The 19,484-nt window shown below is 39.5% G+C and overlaps 1 protein-coding gene across 3 annotated transcripts in view; it reads right to left on the bottom strand.

Moving 5' to 3' along the window:
- The window catches only part of phkb (phosphorylase kinase, beta), a 104,743-nt gene that overhangs the window by 21,780 nt on the left and 63,479 nt on the right, over positions 1-19,484 (bottom strand). For all 3 annotated transcript variants that reach the window (XM_026175454.2, XM_026175432.2, XM_026175439.2), the window contains 2 exons: positions 3,173-3,228; positions 501-594 (listed from right to left, as the gene is read on the bottom strand). In XM_026175454.2, coding sequence (XP_026031239.1) covers positions 501-594; positions 3,173-3,228 — 150 coding nt within the window. The remainder of the gene's footprint in view (positions 1-500; positions 595-3,172; positions 3,229-19,484) is intronic.

Here is a 19,484-nt window from a genome sequence, read left to right as displayed (position 1 = left end):
ATAGTTAATTAGTTACTTCTGTGGGCAGTAGTTAGTTTGTCTTCAACCAACTGCCTCATAATGAAGGAGGGAAAAACAAATCACGTTATGAAGAGCCCACTTCTGGACTGACATATGCCCCATGTGAGTGCTGAATTACCACTAATACCACATGATATTAAATACCACATCCAAGTTTGTGTTAAGGAACCTTTTTTTGGTTTCTAATAGTTTAGTTGTAATAGTTTACCTGACATCATCACTACACAACTAGACAAAAAACCAACAGGAAGCCTCACTGAAAAAGTGTATTTTCAAGTACCGGTATGTTGTTTTCAGTTTGTTACTTGATTAGTTGTTAAAACCTCTTTTCTGACTGTTGTCATTTTTCCAGTGGACATCTAATAGGAATGAGAACACCTCAAACATTCTGAACTACACAAGAGGAGAACATAAACACAGGTCAAAGAGGTGTATGATTTTAAAACGCTTCTAACCAACATGTGACCAACAAGCTTTACCTTGACCAGTTCCTTTTGGGGCCAGATCTGGATGGGCTCCACTTGCTGGGGTGTCTGGGTCTGAATACCATAGGTATTCAAAAACACTTGCAGTCTACAACCACATAGAGAAAAAACATACAATATTATTTTCATGCCATCTCCATCAGCTCCCACAGACCTTTTGTTGAAAAATACATATGAAAAACCCTGATATGCTGAGAGACACAAAAAGCTGGAAATCTAACTGGACAGCAGGATATCTATTCAAATATATGGTTAAAAGACTATGACTAAACAAAAAAATGGAACTCGTTTCTCCTTCAAAAGAAGAAAAAAACTATACCCATGATTCACCTTATTATTATCATTTTTCTTATTTTAAGAATAGATGGAGAGATGCTGTAATCTAATCCTGTCCTCACTTCACTTAAACTGTTGGAGGCCATCTAGCACAGTGCCATTCAACTGAAATTCACCACTGTAAGTTTTTTTAAAAAACGGTTGGACGGTCATAACTAGCATCGTCATTTATATTCCTTGCTCTCTAAGCTGCTGAGATATGCTGACTATAATGGGCCTGCTTCAATTTGTGTGGTCACGGGTAACTGTTGAATGATTTATTAATCATTAATGGGATCGTGTCTGCATGTCTTTTGTTCTCAAAATGAGTAACAAGTAACTACATCCTTGGTCTCAGAAGCCTGCATTACCTCCTTTAGCAGAAGTAACTTGGTGACTTGTTGTACATAAGCGTTTGTCCACCAGCCTCCGACACAAGCTTGTTGGCATTGCTGACCACTTTTTCAAGCAAAGGTTTTGTTACATAGGGTTCGGGGTTTTTCATGGATGTACTGCCTCCTTCAAACCAAAAAATTTCCATCGCCATCCTTCACAGCTGGTATGATGGTTTTCTCCAGAAAGCTGTGTTTAATCGCTGCCAAATGTGTCTACTGTTCACTATGCTTCATTCAGGCCAAAGTAAATTATTCTAAAAGGTCTGGTCTACAGCAAAACTGCTGTTTTGCTCTAATTTTCTTTTTTGGACTGTGAAGCCCTTTTTCCTGGCACACCCACATGCAGGTCAAATTTATGCAATCTCTCTTCTGATTGTTGACACGTGTACTTCCAACAGCTGCAAGAGTAGCCTGCATATTCCATTTCCAATTCCAATTTGAGGTTCTTAGAGACTTCTTTTAGCATCGGTCTGTCTGATACTGGCTAGCAAATTCTGGCCAAGTAAATGGCTGCTTTTTCAAATCAATTCCGCTTACAAATGATTTTGTTGACAGTAAAATTATTCATTTAAAAAAAAAAAAAAAAAAAAAAAAAAAACCTTCCTTAAATCCAAAATGCTGCAGCAAGAGTCCTGACAGGGACTAGAAAGAGAGAGCAGATTTCTCCTGTTTTGGCTTCTCTTCATTGGCTTCCTGTTAAATCCAGAATTGAATTCAAAATCCTGCTCCTCACATACAAGGTCCTAAATAATCAGGCCCCATCTTATCTTAATGACCTTGTAGTACCATATCACCCTATTAGAACACTTGTTCCTAGAGTATTTAAAAGTAGAATGGGAGGCAGAGCCTTCAGTTTTCAGGCCCCTCTTCTGTGGGGATTCCCATGATGCATTGAGTTTTTCCTTGCCAGTCACCTTTCTCACTCACTATGTATTAACAGACCTCTCTGCATTGAATCATATCTGTTATTAATCTCTGTCTCTCTTCCACAGCATGTCTTTTATCCTGTCTTCCTTCTCACCCCAACCACTCGCAGCAGATGGCCCCGCCCCTCCCTGAGCCTGGTTCTGTCGGAGGTTTCTTCCTTTTAAAAGGGAGTTTTTCCTTCCCACTGTCGCCAAAGTGTTTGCTCATAGGGGGTCATTTGATTGTTGGGTTTTTCTCTGTATCTATTATTGTACAATCTACTGTACAATATTAAGCGCCTTGAGGCGACTGCTGTTGTGATTTGGCGCTATATAGATAAAATTGAATTGAATTGAAATCTTTTTTTTAAAAGCTGAATATGTTTTACGGCTCTGCAGCTATAAAATCATGTTGAAAATCTGTTGACCTGCAAAACTTTCCCAACAGATTGATGTTTTAAAATCTACAGCCTTGTGAATTTATAGGTGTTAAAGCTGTGGCTGAGTCAAGTGAAATCTAATGAATGGTAATAAATATTATGTCTCTAGATTCATTCTCTTTAAATTAGAACAAATGTAGAATGACTGTTGTAAATATAAAACTAGACGCAAATTACTCATGTATCGAAATGTTACTAATGAGCTTTACTGAGACACAGTATATACAGGAGACATGTTGAAGATGATGCAGGAGACCTGATGGGGACTTGCAAGCAGCAGTAATTGGAGCTACAGGTTAACAAGCTTCACAGAGTCACTTGACCCTGTTTAACACACATACCCACATGCCACACATGTATTTAAGTGTGCTTACACAGGCACATGTGTACTCACACAGACACACACACAGACAATGAGAAGAATGACAGATGAGGCAAAGGTCAGCCTGAGCTCCAGCTTTATGAGCTCACCACAATTACGGCACTGACAGAGTTGACTAGGAGTGAGCAGTGGAAAATAACCTCCCTTTATGGTCTGCAACACATTAAGAGAGAGACACACACACACACATATATATACACACACAGACACACTCACACACAAAAATTACCTCTGGCTCTCAGCTATCAGGGCCACGTGAATCACAATGTCATTCTCTATGGGGCCCTGTGAAAGAGAAAAACAGAGAGATTTACGTGAAGACTACTTTTGCCTACAGGTTGCTAATGAATAACCAGACACAAACGTGAAAAAAAATGTCCTGTCTGACAAATCCAACTATGAAATACGAATTCAGGGAGAACAGGGACCATCCAGTTTGTCGCTCACATTTTTTTAAAGATATATATGTATTTAGCTTTTAGAACTACAACAACTGGTCTTCAGAATTGACTAAAGACTGTTGTGACACAATGGAAATTGTCGGCAAATATTTACACAGACAGTAAATAACTGGATCAAGATTCTTATCACGTTTTAGAATCACTGTTAACATGGACTTTATTGTGTTTTTTTTCCATGATATAGTAGAAATTTGTTCTTTACTGTTTAAGATATTTTTTAAATTTACTTTCTGGCATTGGTGAGCCTTGCAATTTAACATCAATCAACAAAGAAGAAAACTGGAAAACTGAGTGGAAAGTGGCTATAATCGAAATTTACCTCAGTTGCATAGAAGAAAAACAATAACCTGTGTTATTGCTACTTCTAATCTCAAACAATTCAACTGAAAAAGAAAACAACTGATACAGGGGTACCTGTCTGAGAGGAAAGTGCAATGTAATTAGGAAGGTTGAGAGCGACATAGATGGGGGGGAAAAGGGAGTAAAGATTAGAGAAATGTAATGTTATTACACTAATGTTTTCTCTGCTTAAGTACCCATATGGTGAAATGAAATTACATTAAATGGACACAGTAGTGGAACAGAGGCATTCGATTTTCTCCCTGCACAAACACCATCAAGTTTTGTCCCATCCCACGTGCCACTGCCTGCTGTAAGACTCACTAATGTACGCAGATGTGAATTAATCCACAGCTGAATCCACAGCACCAGAATCATACATACTAACATCTGTCAAAAACTATAATCCAAAGTTTGTTTTAGGAAACATTTTTATGTTAAATATCAAACTGAGGGTTTTGGGGGAATATACATAAAAGAAAAACAAAACATATCCTAAACCACTAATACAAATCAGTTCATCAGCAAAGTTAACAGCATCGTAGTATTCTTCATCTCCATTATATTAATCCTTTTCATAGACAGCATGAAGATACACACTGCCAACCTGACCAGAACACAGAAACGTGTCAGTCATGTTGACATCAACAACAATAATAAAAGAAAAAAAGTGACTGAAGAGACGTACAAATTGTCTTTTGTGGAGAACTTATATACTACAAAAAAGGCATAAAGGCACAAAAAATGTTGACAGTTTAAATCTGTACTCATTATCTTCCACAGCACAAGAAGAGACTTTTGAAAGGCTTTTGTAACTTTGCTTTGCATTTGCCAGTAATTTTATTTAAATTTATTATGCATTTACAGGTCTTCGTGACAGTATTCTTTCATATCAAAGTTCACCTTTACATGTCTTTTCCAGTACTTTAACACATGACGGGTTTCTATGTATTCATATGTTTGCAAATCAGTTTTTCTCCATTGCTTTATTTTATCCAATAGTTGACTGTATGCATCTTCATCTGTATATAGGCTTCTCTCTCTGTGTATCCTTCAGTGTCTTTCATCTTTTCATTCTTTATTTGCAGAATTCATTTTCACGATTGTAATTTCGATGTGCACAAACCAATTGTAAGTGGAGCTGATCATCTTTATTGTACATCGACTATTCGGGGCCATTTAGGAAGCAGGCAGCATCTTGTGACTCACAGACGAACCGGCCTTTCATCTCGTTCTCATTGTGATGATACTCGCACTAAAACGGTTACACACTAATACACACATGCAGCAGAACATGGCAGCATGAGCACCGTGCCAGTATGTGTTGATGCTCAGAATCATCGTCAGGGAGAGAATGCAGAGCCAGGGAAACCAACACACAAGTAGGCATTCTCTCTCTCTCTCTCTCACACTCACACACACACACACACACACACACACACACACACACACACACACACACACACACACACACACACACACACACGGCTGGGAGCCATTTTGTTTTGTCGATAAGAGCTGGTTTTAGCCAACCATCTCGTTATCGTCAATCAGAGAGCAGAGGGAGAGATGGGGGCGGCTGAGTAGAAAAAAAAAAAAAATACGCCTGAACACAAATCTCTCCAGATTAATAGGGGAGCAATGGGTTCTAAAATGCTGCAATGCAACTCTCTCATTAGCGCTGCTCTCTGAGCTGACAAAGGACTCATTTGGCAAAGGAGACGATGTTGAAATGTATAATGGAGACGCAGCAGATATGTACTCCCGCTCGCTTTCTTTCATAGTCGACACACGACTATGCAACTGCAGCGAGGAAAATGAGATGAGTCTTCAAATGTTTCTTTAAACAACCTTTCAGAGGAACCCTGAAAACATCAATGTAGTGTGACCGGAATGCTTTCAAGGCTGAGGCGAGTGTGGGGGGGGGAAAAAAGACGTGTGGTTTCTCCACAGGGGCTCTAGAAGGTAGTTAACAAACCATACTGGACCGTGGGTATACCCAGTGGTTAGACCAGCGCAGATCTAAGAGTCCAAAGTCCTTTACGATACTTCAGGGAATTTGATTTTAGATAAATAAATGGAAAAAGAAGACGGAAGAAAAAGAATGGGCTGCATTTAAACCTATGAGCAAATAAATTCTCAAACTTTAACTACTCAGTACAATAAGAAGTTCAGAGACGATATTTCAGAATGTGTTTACTGAGGCAGATTTGATGAAAACAGGTAGGCTGCCTTAATCCAGCCTCACATTGTTTTTAGACACGCATTTGAATATAATTTTGCTTGATTGGAAAAAAGAACCCTTTCTTGTACCACAGTGCCTCCAATTACACAATTAAACCCACATATTACATACCCACAAATACCACAAGTTCACTTAGCTTCTCCCAGGTAACTCTACTGGAAATCGGAAAGGGGACATGAAACGTGAGCTGCATTGCTTCAACATAAAATAACTGCTGGAACTACTCAGCATGAGTATAGTACAGTGCACTGTATCCAAGCGGACACTCCTCTGTTGTGCCAGCATTAAGGATTCAGCTGTTAACAGCTTAAGGATTGCATATAATCAATCAAACTGAGGTAAATTTACTCCGACAAAGCAACCAGAAAATAGAATTACCATGCATAAGACAATTTGCCCTACCATGTCCTCCAGTGAGAGATGTTTGGATAACTCAGAAACTTCAAATTTATACTTCCAAAAACTCAGTGTGGCCTATATGCTATAATAAAATAAAGACCAATGACTACAACAAATATTTTCATTTTAAAGCAAAAATATTGGAAACTAACTAGTATAGGCTCCAGCACCTCACTACTCCAGATTATGAAGCAGACTGCCCAATAAAATCTCTTCACTTTGTTCATGGTTGCTCTAAGCTGTGGTAAGGTTTTTGGTGCTGGTTGCAGTCTTTGGTGCTGATTGTACTGGTTAGGAGAAACACGTTGTTGCGCCCACAATTTGCCTAGGGATCTCTTGCCGATAAAAAAAAAAAAAAAAAAAAAAAAAAAAAAGGTAAAATCAGCTGCTTTGTTTGACTCAAGTAGGGTTTGGCAAGGGCAAACAACTTAAGCACTTAAGTGCTCTGTCATTATTCTTAGTGGAAAATCAAGCATATTTTCAGTGGATGTTGCGATTCAGCAAATTTGTTTGTGATTCCCATGGATAGTATCTTAATATGGAGCTAAGGGTTTGTGGGAGACTGCCCAGTAGAAAGCCCTGCAAGTTGCTTATGAGTTCTTTTTTACTTTATGTGGTATTGTTGGTTTACACCTCAGCAGATCCGTAGTAGTAGAAGCTTAGTAGAAACTGGCTTGGGTACCTTGTTGTTAATGTTGAGGAGTTGTAGAGCTAATGTTACAGAAGGTGAAATTTATTACCTTCAGGAAGGGCCAGGCTAGATGTTTGCCATTGCTCCCAATCTTTAAATTAAGATGACAAAACGTTTTGATCCACTATCATTACTTTCAACATAATGGTTCTAAGATGCAGGTAGGTCCTTATTGTGGCAGGGTAATTAATTTAAATTAGCACACAACAAAATTATTAGCTGATGTTAGCTGTTGAGTCTAGTAGCAGCTTAAGAGCTGCGCGCTAGTGGCAAATAAATCTAAATAGGAGAGTTAAGTTCAAATGCACTTTGATGAGGCAAATTCAAACAGTGCCCCAAGTAAATAGTTAATATCATTTTATCAACTGAATGCATAAACAAATTGCTAAGAATGCAAGAGCAGTGTAAAGGTAGACTTGTATTAATTCTTAAACACTAAGATATTTTAAAGTTATAAACTGCTGTGACTTTATGAAAACTTATTTACAAAGAGAGCAGCAGAGAGCAGCAGGATCTGCACATGCCCTCTAGTTCACAGCAGTATACGTTTCCCATGCCAAATTTAAGCACTCTTATAATATTGCTGTATTCTTATAAATGCATAACAACACGATGTCAAACATGTTGTGCCAGAGGGAAATCCAGCTCAGCAGGCCAGATCACAGAATACTTAAATACTGTTTACAAGAGGGCAAGTGGGCAGTGGCAGAAAACTCTGAGTTACCACTGGAGAAGTCATGGACTAAGATTTAGGAGCAAATAGAAATGGAAACCAAGAATATATCATCAGCGGAGGCATCTGGATAGCAATGATTAATTAAATCATTTGAATACCGCTGGAGTGCCTCCAAGTTCCTCAACTGAATTGATATGGAAATGTGATTATTTTATTCATGAATTAAGTAGATGAAAGCTAAAACAATGCAGTGAAGTCCTCAATATTAACTCGAGATGCCTTAGAGGTGGATCCAGAGTGCTTAAAAAAAGGCAATTTAGACCATCAGTGATGTCTGTTGTTACCAAAGAAACTTTACAGCATTCTAGTTGGACAGTAATTACAAACACTGGCCGACCACTTCTAAATATAGAAACGAATGTTCCCATTTGGAGAACTCAGCTCAATTTGGTTGGGCTTAATCGAGTTGCATTTATTGAGGCTTAATAAACAGTCAATCAAAAAAATCACTAAACTCACAAGAATTACTGTGTAGTGCACACTTTTGCTACACTAGCTAAATGAACCTAGTATTTAGGTTTTCGGGGTGTATTTCCCTTCAACCCCAAAAAACCTCAAGTAAGTAGTGTTTCAAATAATGGTTTCCAAAATGAGATAAACAAGAAGTAATGCATTCATAGTCTAATTTCTTGACCTATTTGAACTGCAGATGCTCGCGCTTCAGAAAAATTGGACTGCTTCTACAGAGGAAGCATACTATTGGGGGAAAAAAGGTAAAACAAACAGGGAACTGGAATATAAAAGTGCTTAAAAAACTCCCGGAGAGGAGGGACACAGTCAGGGAGCTTGTTTGTTTTGTTTCTGTCTAACAATACTGTCTATTTCAAATGTGTGTATAGAATGAATAGAACAACCTCAGGCACTTCGCTGTGACAGAAAGAACACACAGTTTTGTTTACCTGTGTGTAGACTGATAAACACACAATCACTAATGAAAGAGGCGCATTAGTAAATAGAGATGGCACACATCTGTCACACAAACCAAACAAATTAGAATAAATAACTCCACAAAAGAGTAGACACAGAATCCTAGAAAGACTGAGGAGAGATACATATACTGCATGGGAAGGATTTTCAGAAATACTCTACATAAGCTGCTTGAAAGTGGCTACAGCCTACACTGCTGTTGGATACTTGTGATTATAAAATACAGATGAAAAGTTACAGATTACGATACTGAGGTGGATTCCAGAAAAATGCACAACCTGGCTGCTAAAGACAGCATGAAACCACAATGCACGCAGACAAGGAAGTGGTAAAAGGAAAATAAAGAAGTGCTGAAATGGAACATGCTGTTAAGTGCTATAGTATATCTTCAGCTGCCGGGTGGACTGGCAGTAGTCTGCAGCAGGCCTGGATGCTGCGTGCTGCCCCTCAGAGATACGGCCTCGCTAAATTTGACAAAGTGAAAAGCCATTTGCCAGAGAGCGCTGCTGTGAGTCCCCGCAGAATAGAAATGAATTTCAGCTCCGCTTCATTTGACTTTTCCCCCAAAATTAAAAGCACTGAGTTGTGACACAAGATGAAAAGTGCATCTCAGATCTTTCACTTTTTACTTCTTTTTTTTTACTTCTTTCCCATCTTTTCATTTTTTCTTTGGTACTTTTCAGTCTTTTATTTCATCCTGCTTATATATTTCTACTTTATTTCATTTTTTTGTATCATTCTACTTTTCCTTACTTCTAGTCTTTTTTTTCTGAATTTCCGTATTTTTCTTCTGCTTCTGTTCTTCCTTCCTTCTGTCTTTACATCCATTTGCCTTTTTTTGCGTCCTCCATTCAAATCTTTCTTCCTCTCTTTAGTTTTTTTTTTTCCTATTTCCACTGATTTTTACCTTCCATAATTCAATCTCGATGTTTTGCTCTCCATCTGTTTTTCCTTTCTTTGGAGCTCTGTTTTTCCCATCCTTCCAGTGTTCCGTATCTTATTCCTTTGGAATAAGATAGTAAAGAAGAAAAGAAAGGTCAAGGAAGGCTCCTTGACCTTTCTTTTCTTCCTTCCATTTATTCGTGGCTCGTGGGTGATCGTGGCACAAGAGTTGGGAGTTCGCCTTGTAATCGGAAGGTTGCCGGTTCGAGCCCCGGCTCTGACAGTCTCGGTCGTTCTGTCCTTGGGCAAGACACTTCACCCGTTGCCTACTGGTGGTGGTCAGAGGGCCCGGTGGCGCCAGTGTCCGGCAGCCTCGCCTCTGTCAGTGCGCCCCAGGGTGGCTGTGGCTACATTGTAGCTTGCCATCACCAGTGTGTGAATGTGTGTGTGAATGGGTGGATGACAGGTTGTGTAAAGCGCTTTGGGGTCCTTAGGGACTAGAAAAGCGCTATACAAATACAGGCCATTTACCATTTACCATTCCATCTTCCTCATATAGCTCCTCCATTTCTGCTGTTTGCCTTCCAATTCCCCATTCTTTCTTTTCCAACTCTTCCTTCCTTCTGATTCACTGTTGTGGCTCAAGAGTTGGCAGTTCGCCTTGTAATCGGAAGGTTGCCGGTTCGAGCCCCGGCTCTGACAGTCTCGGTCATTGTGTCCTTGGGCAAGACACTTCACCAGTTGCCTACTGGTGGTGGTCAGAGGGCCCGGTGGCGCCAGTGTCCGGCAGCCTCGCCTCTGTCAGTGCGCCCCAGGGCAGCTACAATGTAGCTGCCATCATCAGTGTGTGAATGTGTGTGTGGATGGGTGGATGATTGTGTATAGTGTAAAGCGCTTTGGGGTCCTTAGGACCAAGCAAAGCGCTATACAAATACAGACCAATAACCATTTACCATTTCTTCTCTCCTTCATTATTGTAACTTTTTTTGTCGCTGCTTCTTTCTGTTCCTTGTTTTTTCTGCCACCTCTGTGGATTCTGACATTCTCACTACTGGTTTTCATTCCTCTCACTCTCTCAGTCTTGCTGTCACTCAGGTTGTCTCACAAGCCAGAAGTGAATCGGCTACAAACAAACAGCTTTTCACAAATCTCAGAGGTTTCTGTCAACACACTCCTGTCAGTAACACAATCAAAACTCAGCTACTTTCAAACACTGGAAATAACTTGAAGCAGTAGCAGATTTACTTGCACAGCTGCAAATCGGGTTGTCACAAAGCATCACTATTTCTGATTAATGTTGTGTGCTGAACTTCCACTCCTATTCTTCCCTTTAATTTCTCTTCCTACTTAGAGAAGCTGGCTGCCCAATTTCACCAAAAGAGTCAGTTTATTATGACAGGGCTACAGTTTAGTCGCTGGTTGGGCATATTTGAAACCAAAAGATATTAGTTGTGGTCAGGAGATGGACTGAAAAGAGAAAAAAAATGTTCTGGTGATGTAAACCTAGAATTTATAGCTGTTTTCATTTGCCTATAACATACAGTGACTTATGAGGATATTTATTGATTGACACGATGTTTTCCTCGAGCCTCAGTCTATATAAAATTTATATAAAACTTTAAGAGTAAAAAAAAAAAAACACCTCTGCTGAACCAAATGATGTGACGCTATTTCAAGGTCAGATCCCTCCCAGTGTGTCGGCTGGCAAAGCGCAGCACGAGGGAGGCAGCCTCAAGCGAGCATCACATCACAAAGGAACAAAACATTCAAAGGCTTCCATAAAGTTAAAAAGCAAGCAATGGAATTTATCCACCACCCCCAAAAAAAGAAAGAAAAACTATCTGAATGGAATATAATCCCTTCTTTTCATGCCCCTACACAGACGAATGACTCCAGGCTCTGTATCGTCCTCGGGAAGTTGGTCTCTGTGCAGCTCTGAGATTCATATTTTGATGAGAGAATTTCAAAGTGTCAGGGGTTTTAGCAGAAATATGTGGGGCGGGGTGGGGGCATAAAAGTAATGCTAAGTCATTTTCAATCCAGCGTCTGGGAAAGAGAAATGTCTCCTGTGTACATTTTTAAAGTTGGATCATTTCAAAAGGTCATCTAGTGGTAATAACGATGAGACCATGACAAGAATGTGAGGTGAACACAAGAGAAGGAAGAGGAGTTGATGAGGCGAGAGTTTGATTTAGGGAAATGTTTTTTAGTCTGACAATGTGGCGGAAAAAGAAACCAGCAGGCCTGTAGAGAGAAAGACTGACAAAAAGAGAGAGGGAGGAAAACAGATGGAGTGAAGGAGGGTGGAGTCACCTCCACAGAGGAGAACCAAGTGAAGAATTCAATTGCATGCTGCTGGCCACTATAATTGCAAAGGCGCCCTGACTGAGAAAGCGATACATTGTTCCTCAGCTCAGAAATATTATCCTCCGCCGGAGGAATCCTTATGAGTGAAGGAAAAAAAATCTATTGATATTAAAGGTGAGCCGTGGTGTGAGCTACAGGAGCCTCTGCTTGTCATAGCAGCCCCGTTTGATATCATGCCTGAAGAGCCAGGGAGGCTGGGGAAGATAAGTGGCCTGATTACCACTGCCTGTACGTGTGCAGAGGAGCATAATGAAATGAGTGCCGCATTGAATAAAGAAATATACATGCAGCCACATATGAAGATCAAACTCCTGTCGGTGACACGTTGTCTCAGAGTTAAGCGCGCAATGTTTGTCTTTCTCCATTTCGTGTGAATGCAATTCTAGATAATGCCTTAACCTTCCATCCCCTTTGCAAGTCATTAAAAGAAAGCAAAAAACAAAACGTGAACACAAACTAGCAAATCCTGCCAGCATGCGTTATTCTAAATGAGTTCTAATGCACACACGCAGGCCGACAATGACCCTGGAAACACAAATATGTTCCCAGTCGCTGTGCCAGGCTCCACTCAGATGTCCACACAAAAGACAGACAACAGCGTACACGCATAATTACAAACTTTGGGAACAGATGGGCATTTTGGTTTCTAATGTGTGCTGTTTTTAATCGCTTCCACACACACACACACACACACACACACACACACACACACACACACACACACACACACACACACACAAGCTCTAAAATGCTTGACAAACAGAATACACTGCTGTGCCTGTCACCAGATGAGCAGAGCATAAATGCAAACAAGATAAATATAAACTAGATCCAATCATTTAGACATATGCGAGAGCCAAGGTGAAGTCAGAGGAATCTGCAATCATTAAAAATCTTAAAGCATGCACAGCTGTTCTTATGCATGCCAGCAAAGGTAAAGTGCCAAGGTCACTACGGGAGCTGCAGTCTGTGTTCTGTGTACCTTCAAATGCGTACACAGGATGCCGCTGTCACAGATGACAAACTGTAAACATCCAGTCACATTCCTAATATCATGTTATACTGGTACAACGTCTGTAGGCATTCATAAAGAATTAATGCTGCTTTTCAAAAATTATGATACCAGTGTCCTCTAGGGAATTGCTTTTAAAGGAAACCCACAGGTTAGGATAAAAGACAGTCTGATGATTTACTGAATATATTTCTACATTATAAAAGAAAAATGTGACAGTGATTTTAAGTAAAACTGAGCTTCTAAAGTTTAAACTTCTTCAGCAGGCGTGTTACTAATGAACTGTTTAGGTGACATTTCTTGGTCTCAAAGGATATTCAATACACTTTTAGGAGTTTATCTGGTAGTGGCAACAGATGCAATGTGGCTGTGTTTTAATTGCTTGCATCTCTTTATCTGTATTTATTAAACAGTGTACCTGTTCTCCTACTATAATCTTGTTTCCCTTTCATTTTCTCTCTACACTTCCTGGGAAAATGCTACTGCCAGGACCACAGCGGTCTCTAACTTCTAGTTTCTATTGCTGGGGAGCAAATAGGGAGCTCCCTGGGTGATCTGTCTCTCCTCCGCCCACATGAGAGGGAAGGCTTTCATCAGTGGGAATTTCCGTCCAAAAGATTACTATGTTTAATCAGTAATTTGTCTTCTTTCCCAACATATAATTACAGACCTCGTGCTGTTCTCTGGTGGCTGAGTCTTGCATGTATCAGTTATGTTAGTTCTGTTTGGTCGTTTCAGACTGACAGACAAGCCAAAAGATAGGGAAGACTTGGCGGTAGTATTTTTGTTCGCTCAGATAACTTCCTAAGCACGTTTTCTGTCTCCTGCCTGTACTTTTGTTCCTCTCTCCAGACGTACGCGTGTTAGCCAAAATACACTTGCCAAGCCGAGATAGCAAACTTTAGGGGGAAAAAAGCTACTACTGAGCCACTTTTCTCACTCACACCTTGCATTTTAGCACACTGATACTATACATAAAATGAATGTTGTAGTCAACAGCCACATTGGAAAAATAACAAAACATGGTCTATGAATAACTCAGCAGGAACCTTTTGAATGTTCTTTTTCTTATAAATATTCTTACAATGGTGGATGTTCATATTAAAGATGGCAAAAGAGTATTTTATAAGGTAAAATAAGGTAAACGTATATGTAAGTGATTCCTATGAGCCAGACGTTCAGGCTTCAGATTACTCCTTTTTCTACCCGGATCACAGCTCTGACTATAAGCACAGAAGTACCACCCACCTGCTGTTCAACCCTTCTGTTTACAAAAGGCAGCGGATCAGATGTGCCAAATTAGGTCATTGGTTCTCAAACTGTGGGGCATCAGTCCACTGCAGGTGGGCAGTCTTTCATAAACTGCATGATTGGAAAGTAAGTGCCAGGGACCAGTTCCTATACTATCTGATAGACATAGTTTTCTTCAGGTGTAAAGTTTTCCAGAAGAAAACTATGAGTGACCTTAAGTTTTCTTGAAGTCATAGATGAGTGGGTTGCATCAGCAACCAACAAAACACATTCTCACCAGACGGTGAGTGGCTGGTGCATTCAAATGTTTGATGCACAAATCAGTGCCTGAATTTGCTCATACTTTGTACTAAAGCATTTCACTACTAGTACTACAAATTTCATGGCACTAGTCTACAGATGCTGGAAAATCTGGATTTGTTTTTTCACTTGTATTTAGTTTCTTATCTTGGAATGACAGACTAGCTGCACCAGGTCACTGTGCTGTTCTCTTGTTTTTCTTATAGTCTCTCTGGTGGAAACATTTACCTTTCCTGGCTTTCTCTTTGGAGACAATTGTTTCAGTTTCTTCAGACTTGGATTTTGTCCTGGTTTCTCACCTGATTGTTAACATGCGTCTTTATATTTAGATAGCATGCAAATAGTGTATAAGCTATACATTTTGTGCTAGTCTATTGAGTCAGAATGATTCTGACATATGCACAGTGGTAAGAACCAAATGGGCCAGTGGGCATGTTTCATAAATCTGATGGTAAATTTATATAATTTATGCAGGGTAAGAATGTTTCCATACACATATTAACAATTAGTATTTTTTTTTTAGTAATAAAAAAAATACTAAAAAAATTAGTATTTTTTTAGTGCACAAAGCATATGACATTTAAAGAAAAAAAATGCCAAAAGACTTATTTTAAATGAGAAAAGTTGTGCAAATTGTTTAATCTAAAAAAATGGGCATCTTTTGTTTGCTGTCAGAATTCTTTGGGTTTAAAGCAGAATTTGAGTACTGGGAAAAGTGCGTCTATTGTAAAGCCTGGGCTTGTACACTGTCAAGAATAACTATGAACAAACAGAGAATAGATGCCAAGATGCCTCTTCTGAGTACATATTGCTGCAAACACAAATCCCACACTCACCTAACACTCTGAATGCAGCAGCAGCAGGAAGTGTTGATATACCTTGATATACAAGGGATGAGACAGTCTTTTGTTAAATTGAGGGCTTGGATGAACTGAGCACCACAGGTTCAAATATTTGATCTCTAGTTGGATTTTTTTCTTCTACTCCACCCAAGGTTGTTTAGCCTCCCAGTCTGCTTTTTCTTTGGTGTTATTAGCAACCTGTAACACGAAGACACTGTACAACAGAGTTGGCCAACAACACTGACAGTTAGACAAAGAAACGACAGGCCAAACCAATCAGACATTGCTAATGGGGCCCCTGGCACAGAGAACGGCTTGTAACCCAGAAGAAGAAGTAGAGGTGTGTCAAAGGAAGACAGATACACAGAGACACCCACATTGTGAGAATACATAAAAGCAGCGCACATATTGGCATGAGCATGAGGACGCATCCGAGTACGGGTGATGTGTCAAGTGTTAATGCATGCAAAGTGCATGAGTGTGTGTGAGTGATGTCCATTTCCCTGCAGGTTAAGGTCAGTAGCTATCCCTCCAGGGCTTTTACTGTCACAGACCACTGAGCTCGACATTTCCTGCCCACTACCAGGCCATTTGGCAAACAGCAGGGTTTAGCACACTTTCAATCTGTGTCTTTGTGTGTGTGAATGTTTCAGGGTGCGAGTGAGGCAAAAGATACAGAAGGAAGTGTTTGCATGTTGGCGTGAAAAATGTGTGATTCTGTTTGTGTGTAATAGTATGAAGTGAAGGATGCACATGTTGGAAAATATTGTGACTGGGTGTGTGTGGATGTGTGTACACTCTTGGGTCAGAAGGATTCTAACACCCATCTGTTTCATGCTGCTTAAGGTGTCACTTTGCTCCTCTGAAAGAGCCAATCTGTAGATTATTGAACAGTGTCCTACTACTGACCTCTGAATCCACTGAATCTAGAGGCACATACCTATTTCAATGATCTCATCAGGCGTCTGTGTTATAATCTTGCAGCACAGCTATTGAAATGAGTATTACAGCTCCACGAGTTGATGCCACTGCCACATATTGTAGCCTTTGTCTCAGCAAATGGACTAATACACATCATGCTTTCAATAAAATGTGTGCTTGAAGGCAGGCATGCATTTAAACACAAAACAGCCACCTGATGCAAACTGACTGATACAAATAAGGCCATTTTCTCCTCTCCACCCTGTGCTGTGCTCCAATGGAAAATACACAGATTCATGAAGAAGTAATGAGAATGATACTTCAGTTATTCTTTTTGTATTAAATCTGTTATACTAAAAACAGCTGTTCTGAAATAATTCAGCCTGTAGCCAATTTCTTGCTCAAAAGAAAATTGTGTGCTTCATCTGGAATAAAAAGAACTGCATAGTGACTATGCAATGACAAATAGAGCCAGTTATTTTGTAAACTAGAGGCTCTTGGATTGACATGATCACTACAAAAGAGAATGTTTGCTCTGGTATCTTCTCATCCAAAGTGCAAATAAAAAAGTAAATGGAAGGAATTCCGTTTTACCTCATTAGCATGCAAATGTATGCAACAAGGCATGCAAAAATAATCAGTATTTAATCATCAACTCCATATGGTATATTGGTTATTTATGCCTCAACTATATATTGTTCTTGAGTCATTATAAAGAATTACATTACCCTATAACTTCATTATCCAGTTGGATTTTCCATAACAATATTTTTCTTTTGGATTCAACATATCTGGAGGTGCTTTGAACTTGTTAGCCTTGAAGTATTAAGGAGTTAGCAATTTCTTGAAAATATGGGTTTTCTTATTACTATGCAAATCTATGCAGACTGGCATTACAAAATTTAATGAAATCATCTACTCCATATGGCGCTCCTGTTGTGTTAGTATGATTTTTCTTTTTCTTTTTTACTACGTGTTCTTCTTGGCTATCATGTTGTGATACCAGAATGACTTTATAATGTCCCACAAACCATATACCAAAGTGGGGGGAGGTGGGGGGGTTCATCTATTATTCCACTACTTTTATTTTTCATTATCTGCACAAAATCTATTCATAGAAATGCTACATGCACACTGTGTAGAAAGAAAGATGAATTTAGATGGGTATAGATTCAGATTCCAGTATGGACTCGTTCACTATATTCGGTCACGTTTACAGATTATGTGATAAATATAGCCCTATCTATCATGCGTATACATTTAATGTAAGATCTAAGAGCAGGCATGTAAATAGTGCGTATATAACATCTAAACATCATCAATGGAAACAATATCTGACCAAAGTGATGCTAAAAAAACAAAAAACAAATGTGGTTGCTTGTGTATTTCTTATTCATCTAAGAGTTGATTACCCAACTCCATCTCACTTTTGGATCCCATCGTTAATGCGTGCATTAATGCCCTATATTTTATGTTCCAACAGCTTTGTAAAGGAGGGCAAATTCTTATTAGCTTTATAAAATTATTACCAAAAAACTCCAGAAACGACACATTTCCAAAGGTTTTCATTTTGATATAAATCATTTTTTGCAACCTTGGAAAGATTTCAGTCAGCTGGTATTATAAACAAACCTGCCTAAAGTTTTATATCACAGAGGTTAGCTTGAATTTTGGGCCTCCACCAGATGCAGCATATATTGAGCTGAAAGCTGCTACACATTGCATCAAGCTACACTGTGGTTGTTAATTCTCAGCGGGACTTACGCTACAGAGAGAGCAACTTAAGTCTGTCTTGGTGTTGTGTTAATGAAGCTTTATGTTTGGACCCTGGAAGTTATTGATTTACATTTCCCAGATTTTCCAATTAGATTTAACAAGTTGGTTTTCAGCCAACTTCATGCTTAATATATAGAATGAAATAAGGTGATCTTTCTGTTGCTTTTTACCTCCATACCTCTTTCAGACTCACTCCCTCGCCTCTCTCTGACCCCTCTAACCTTACCCATTCTCTACTTTTCTACCTCCTTTCGTTCCGCCTCTAAGGAGGCATGTTTGTTGCTGTAGTATCCAATTGGGGGCCCCTCTTGACCCACGCCTTATCTCTGATTGATGACTGACAGCCTCCACAGTGTGGACCACAAATGCAATTTTTCCATTAACCTCATTCTCACATAGGGCCAAGCGTGTGTGTGTGAGTTTGTTTGTGTGTGTGTGTTTGTGTGTGTGTGTCAAAAAGTGAATGGATCTATATGCAAAAGAGAAGCCTAACAAAAGCTAAAGGATCCCTGAGTTTTATAACAGAGCTGCTATTTTTGATGGCTACATGCTCTTTTTGCATGTGCTTAAGAAATGTATGTAATTTGCGTGTTTAGTTGAACACATTGCAAATTGAACAAAATTCAAAGCGACAGATGAAACAAGTGATACAGACAGAGTAAGAATAAAAAAGACTAAGAGAATGCCACAGTGGTAAGGATGCCTGAGTAGCTGAGCACATTAGGGACACAACATTAATAGCAAGTGTGTGACACAAGCAACATAAGCAGCTAATTCACTTTCACAGCCATTCATGACTTCTTGGATCCCCAAATTGCTATGCCTGCTGCGTATTATTGCACGTTTGTCAGAGGGATGTCACCCCACGCTCCCCAGGGTGTGCTTGATCTGACTCACCCCCACAGCCCTGGGAGCGCCTTTTCTCTCATGCAAAAAATCAGCACACAGTCGACCGATGAACTTTTGTAAGCTGCTACATATCAAGGGAAGCTGTGCTTATCCACTGACTCCAGCTAAGAAAATAATCTTGGTAATTTATTTGCAACTATTATTAGCGCACCAAGAGGCCAGCAGCACTGTAATAATGCGCTTTTGCTGATTTCTCTCCTCTTGCCACATGGCTTACATACATATTTAAGCTGTGTAGTTTGATTTTACAGCTTCATACGCTATTTAACAGGCTTCTAGTTTACTACAATAGTAAAAGGTTCCTGCACATCAACAATGCATTAAAGCTGCATATAGGAATATCCCGATCACCAACTAAAATCAAAGCTCCACCATCCAAAAGCTTATTGTTTGGAGTGAAATCCACGTTCCACTTCCTGCTCAGGTGCACACATAATGCAGATTTAATGCATCATTCTTTACCTATGCATAATACAGGAATCT

This window comes from Astatotilapia calliptera, chromosome 1 (assembly GCF_964374335.1).
Source record: "Astatotilapia calliptera chromosome 1, fAstCal68.1, whole genome shotgun sequence".
Lineage (NCBI taxonomy): Eukaryota > Metazoa > Chordata > Actinopteri > Cichliformes > Cichlidae > Astatotilapia > Astatotilapia calliptera.
Note: the sequence above shows the minus strand (reverse complement) of the source record. Positions and strands in the feature narration are given on the sequence as shown.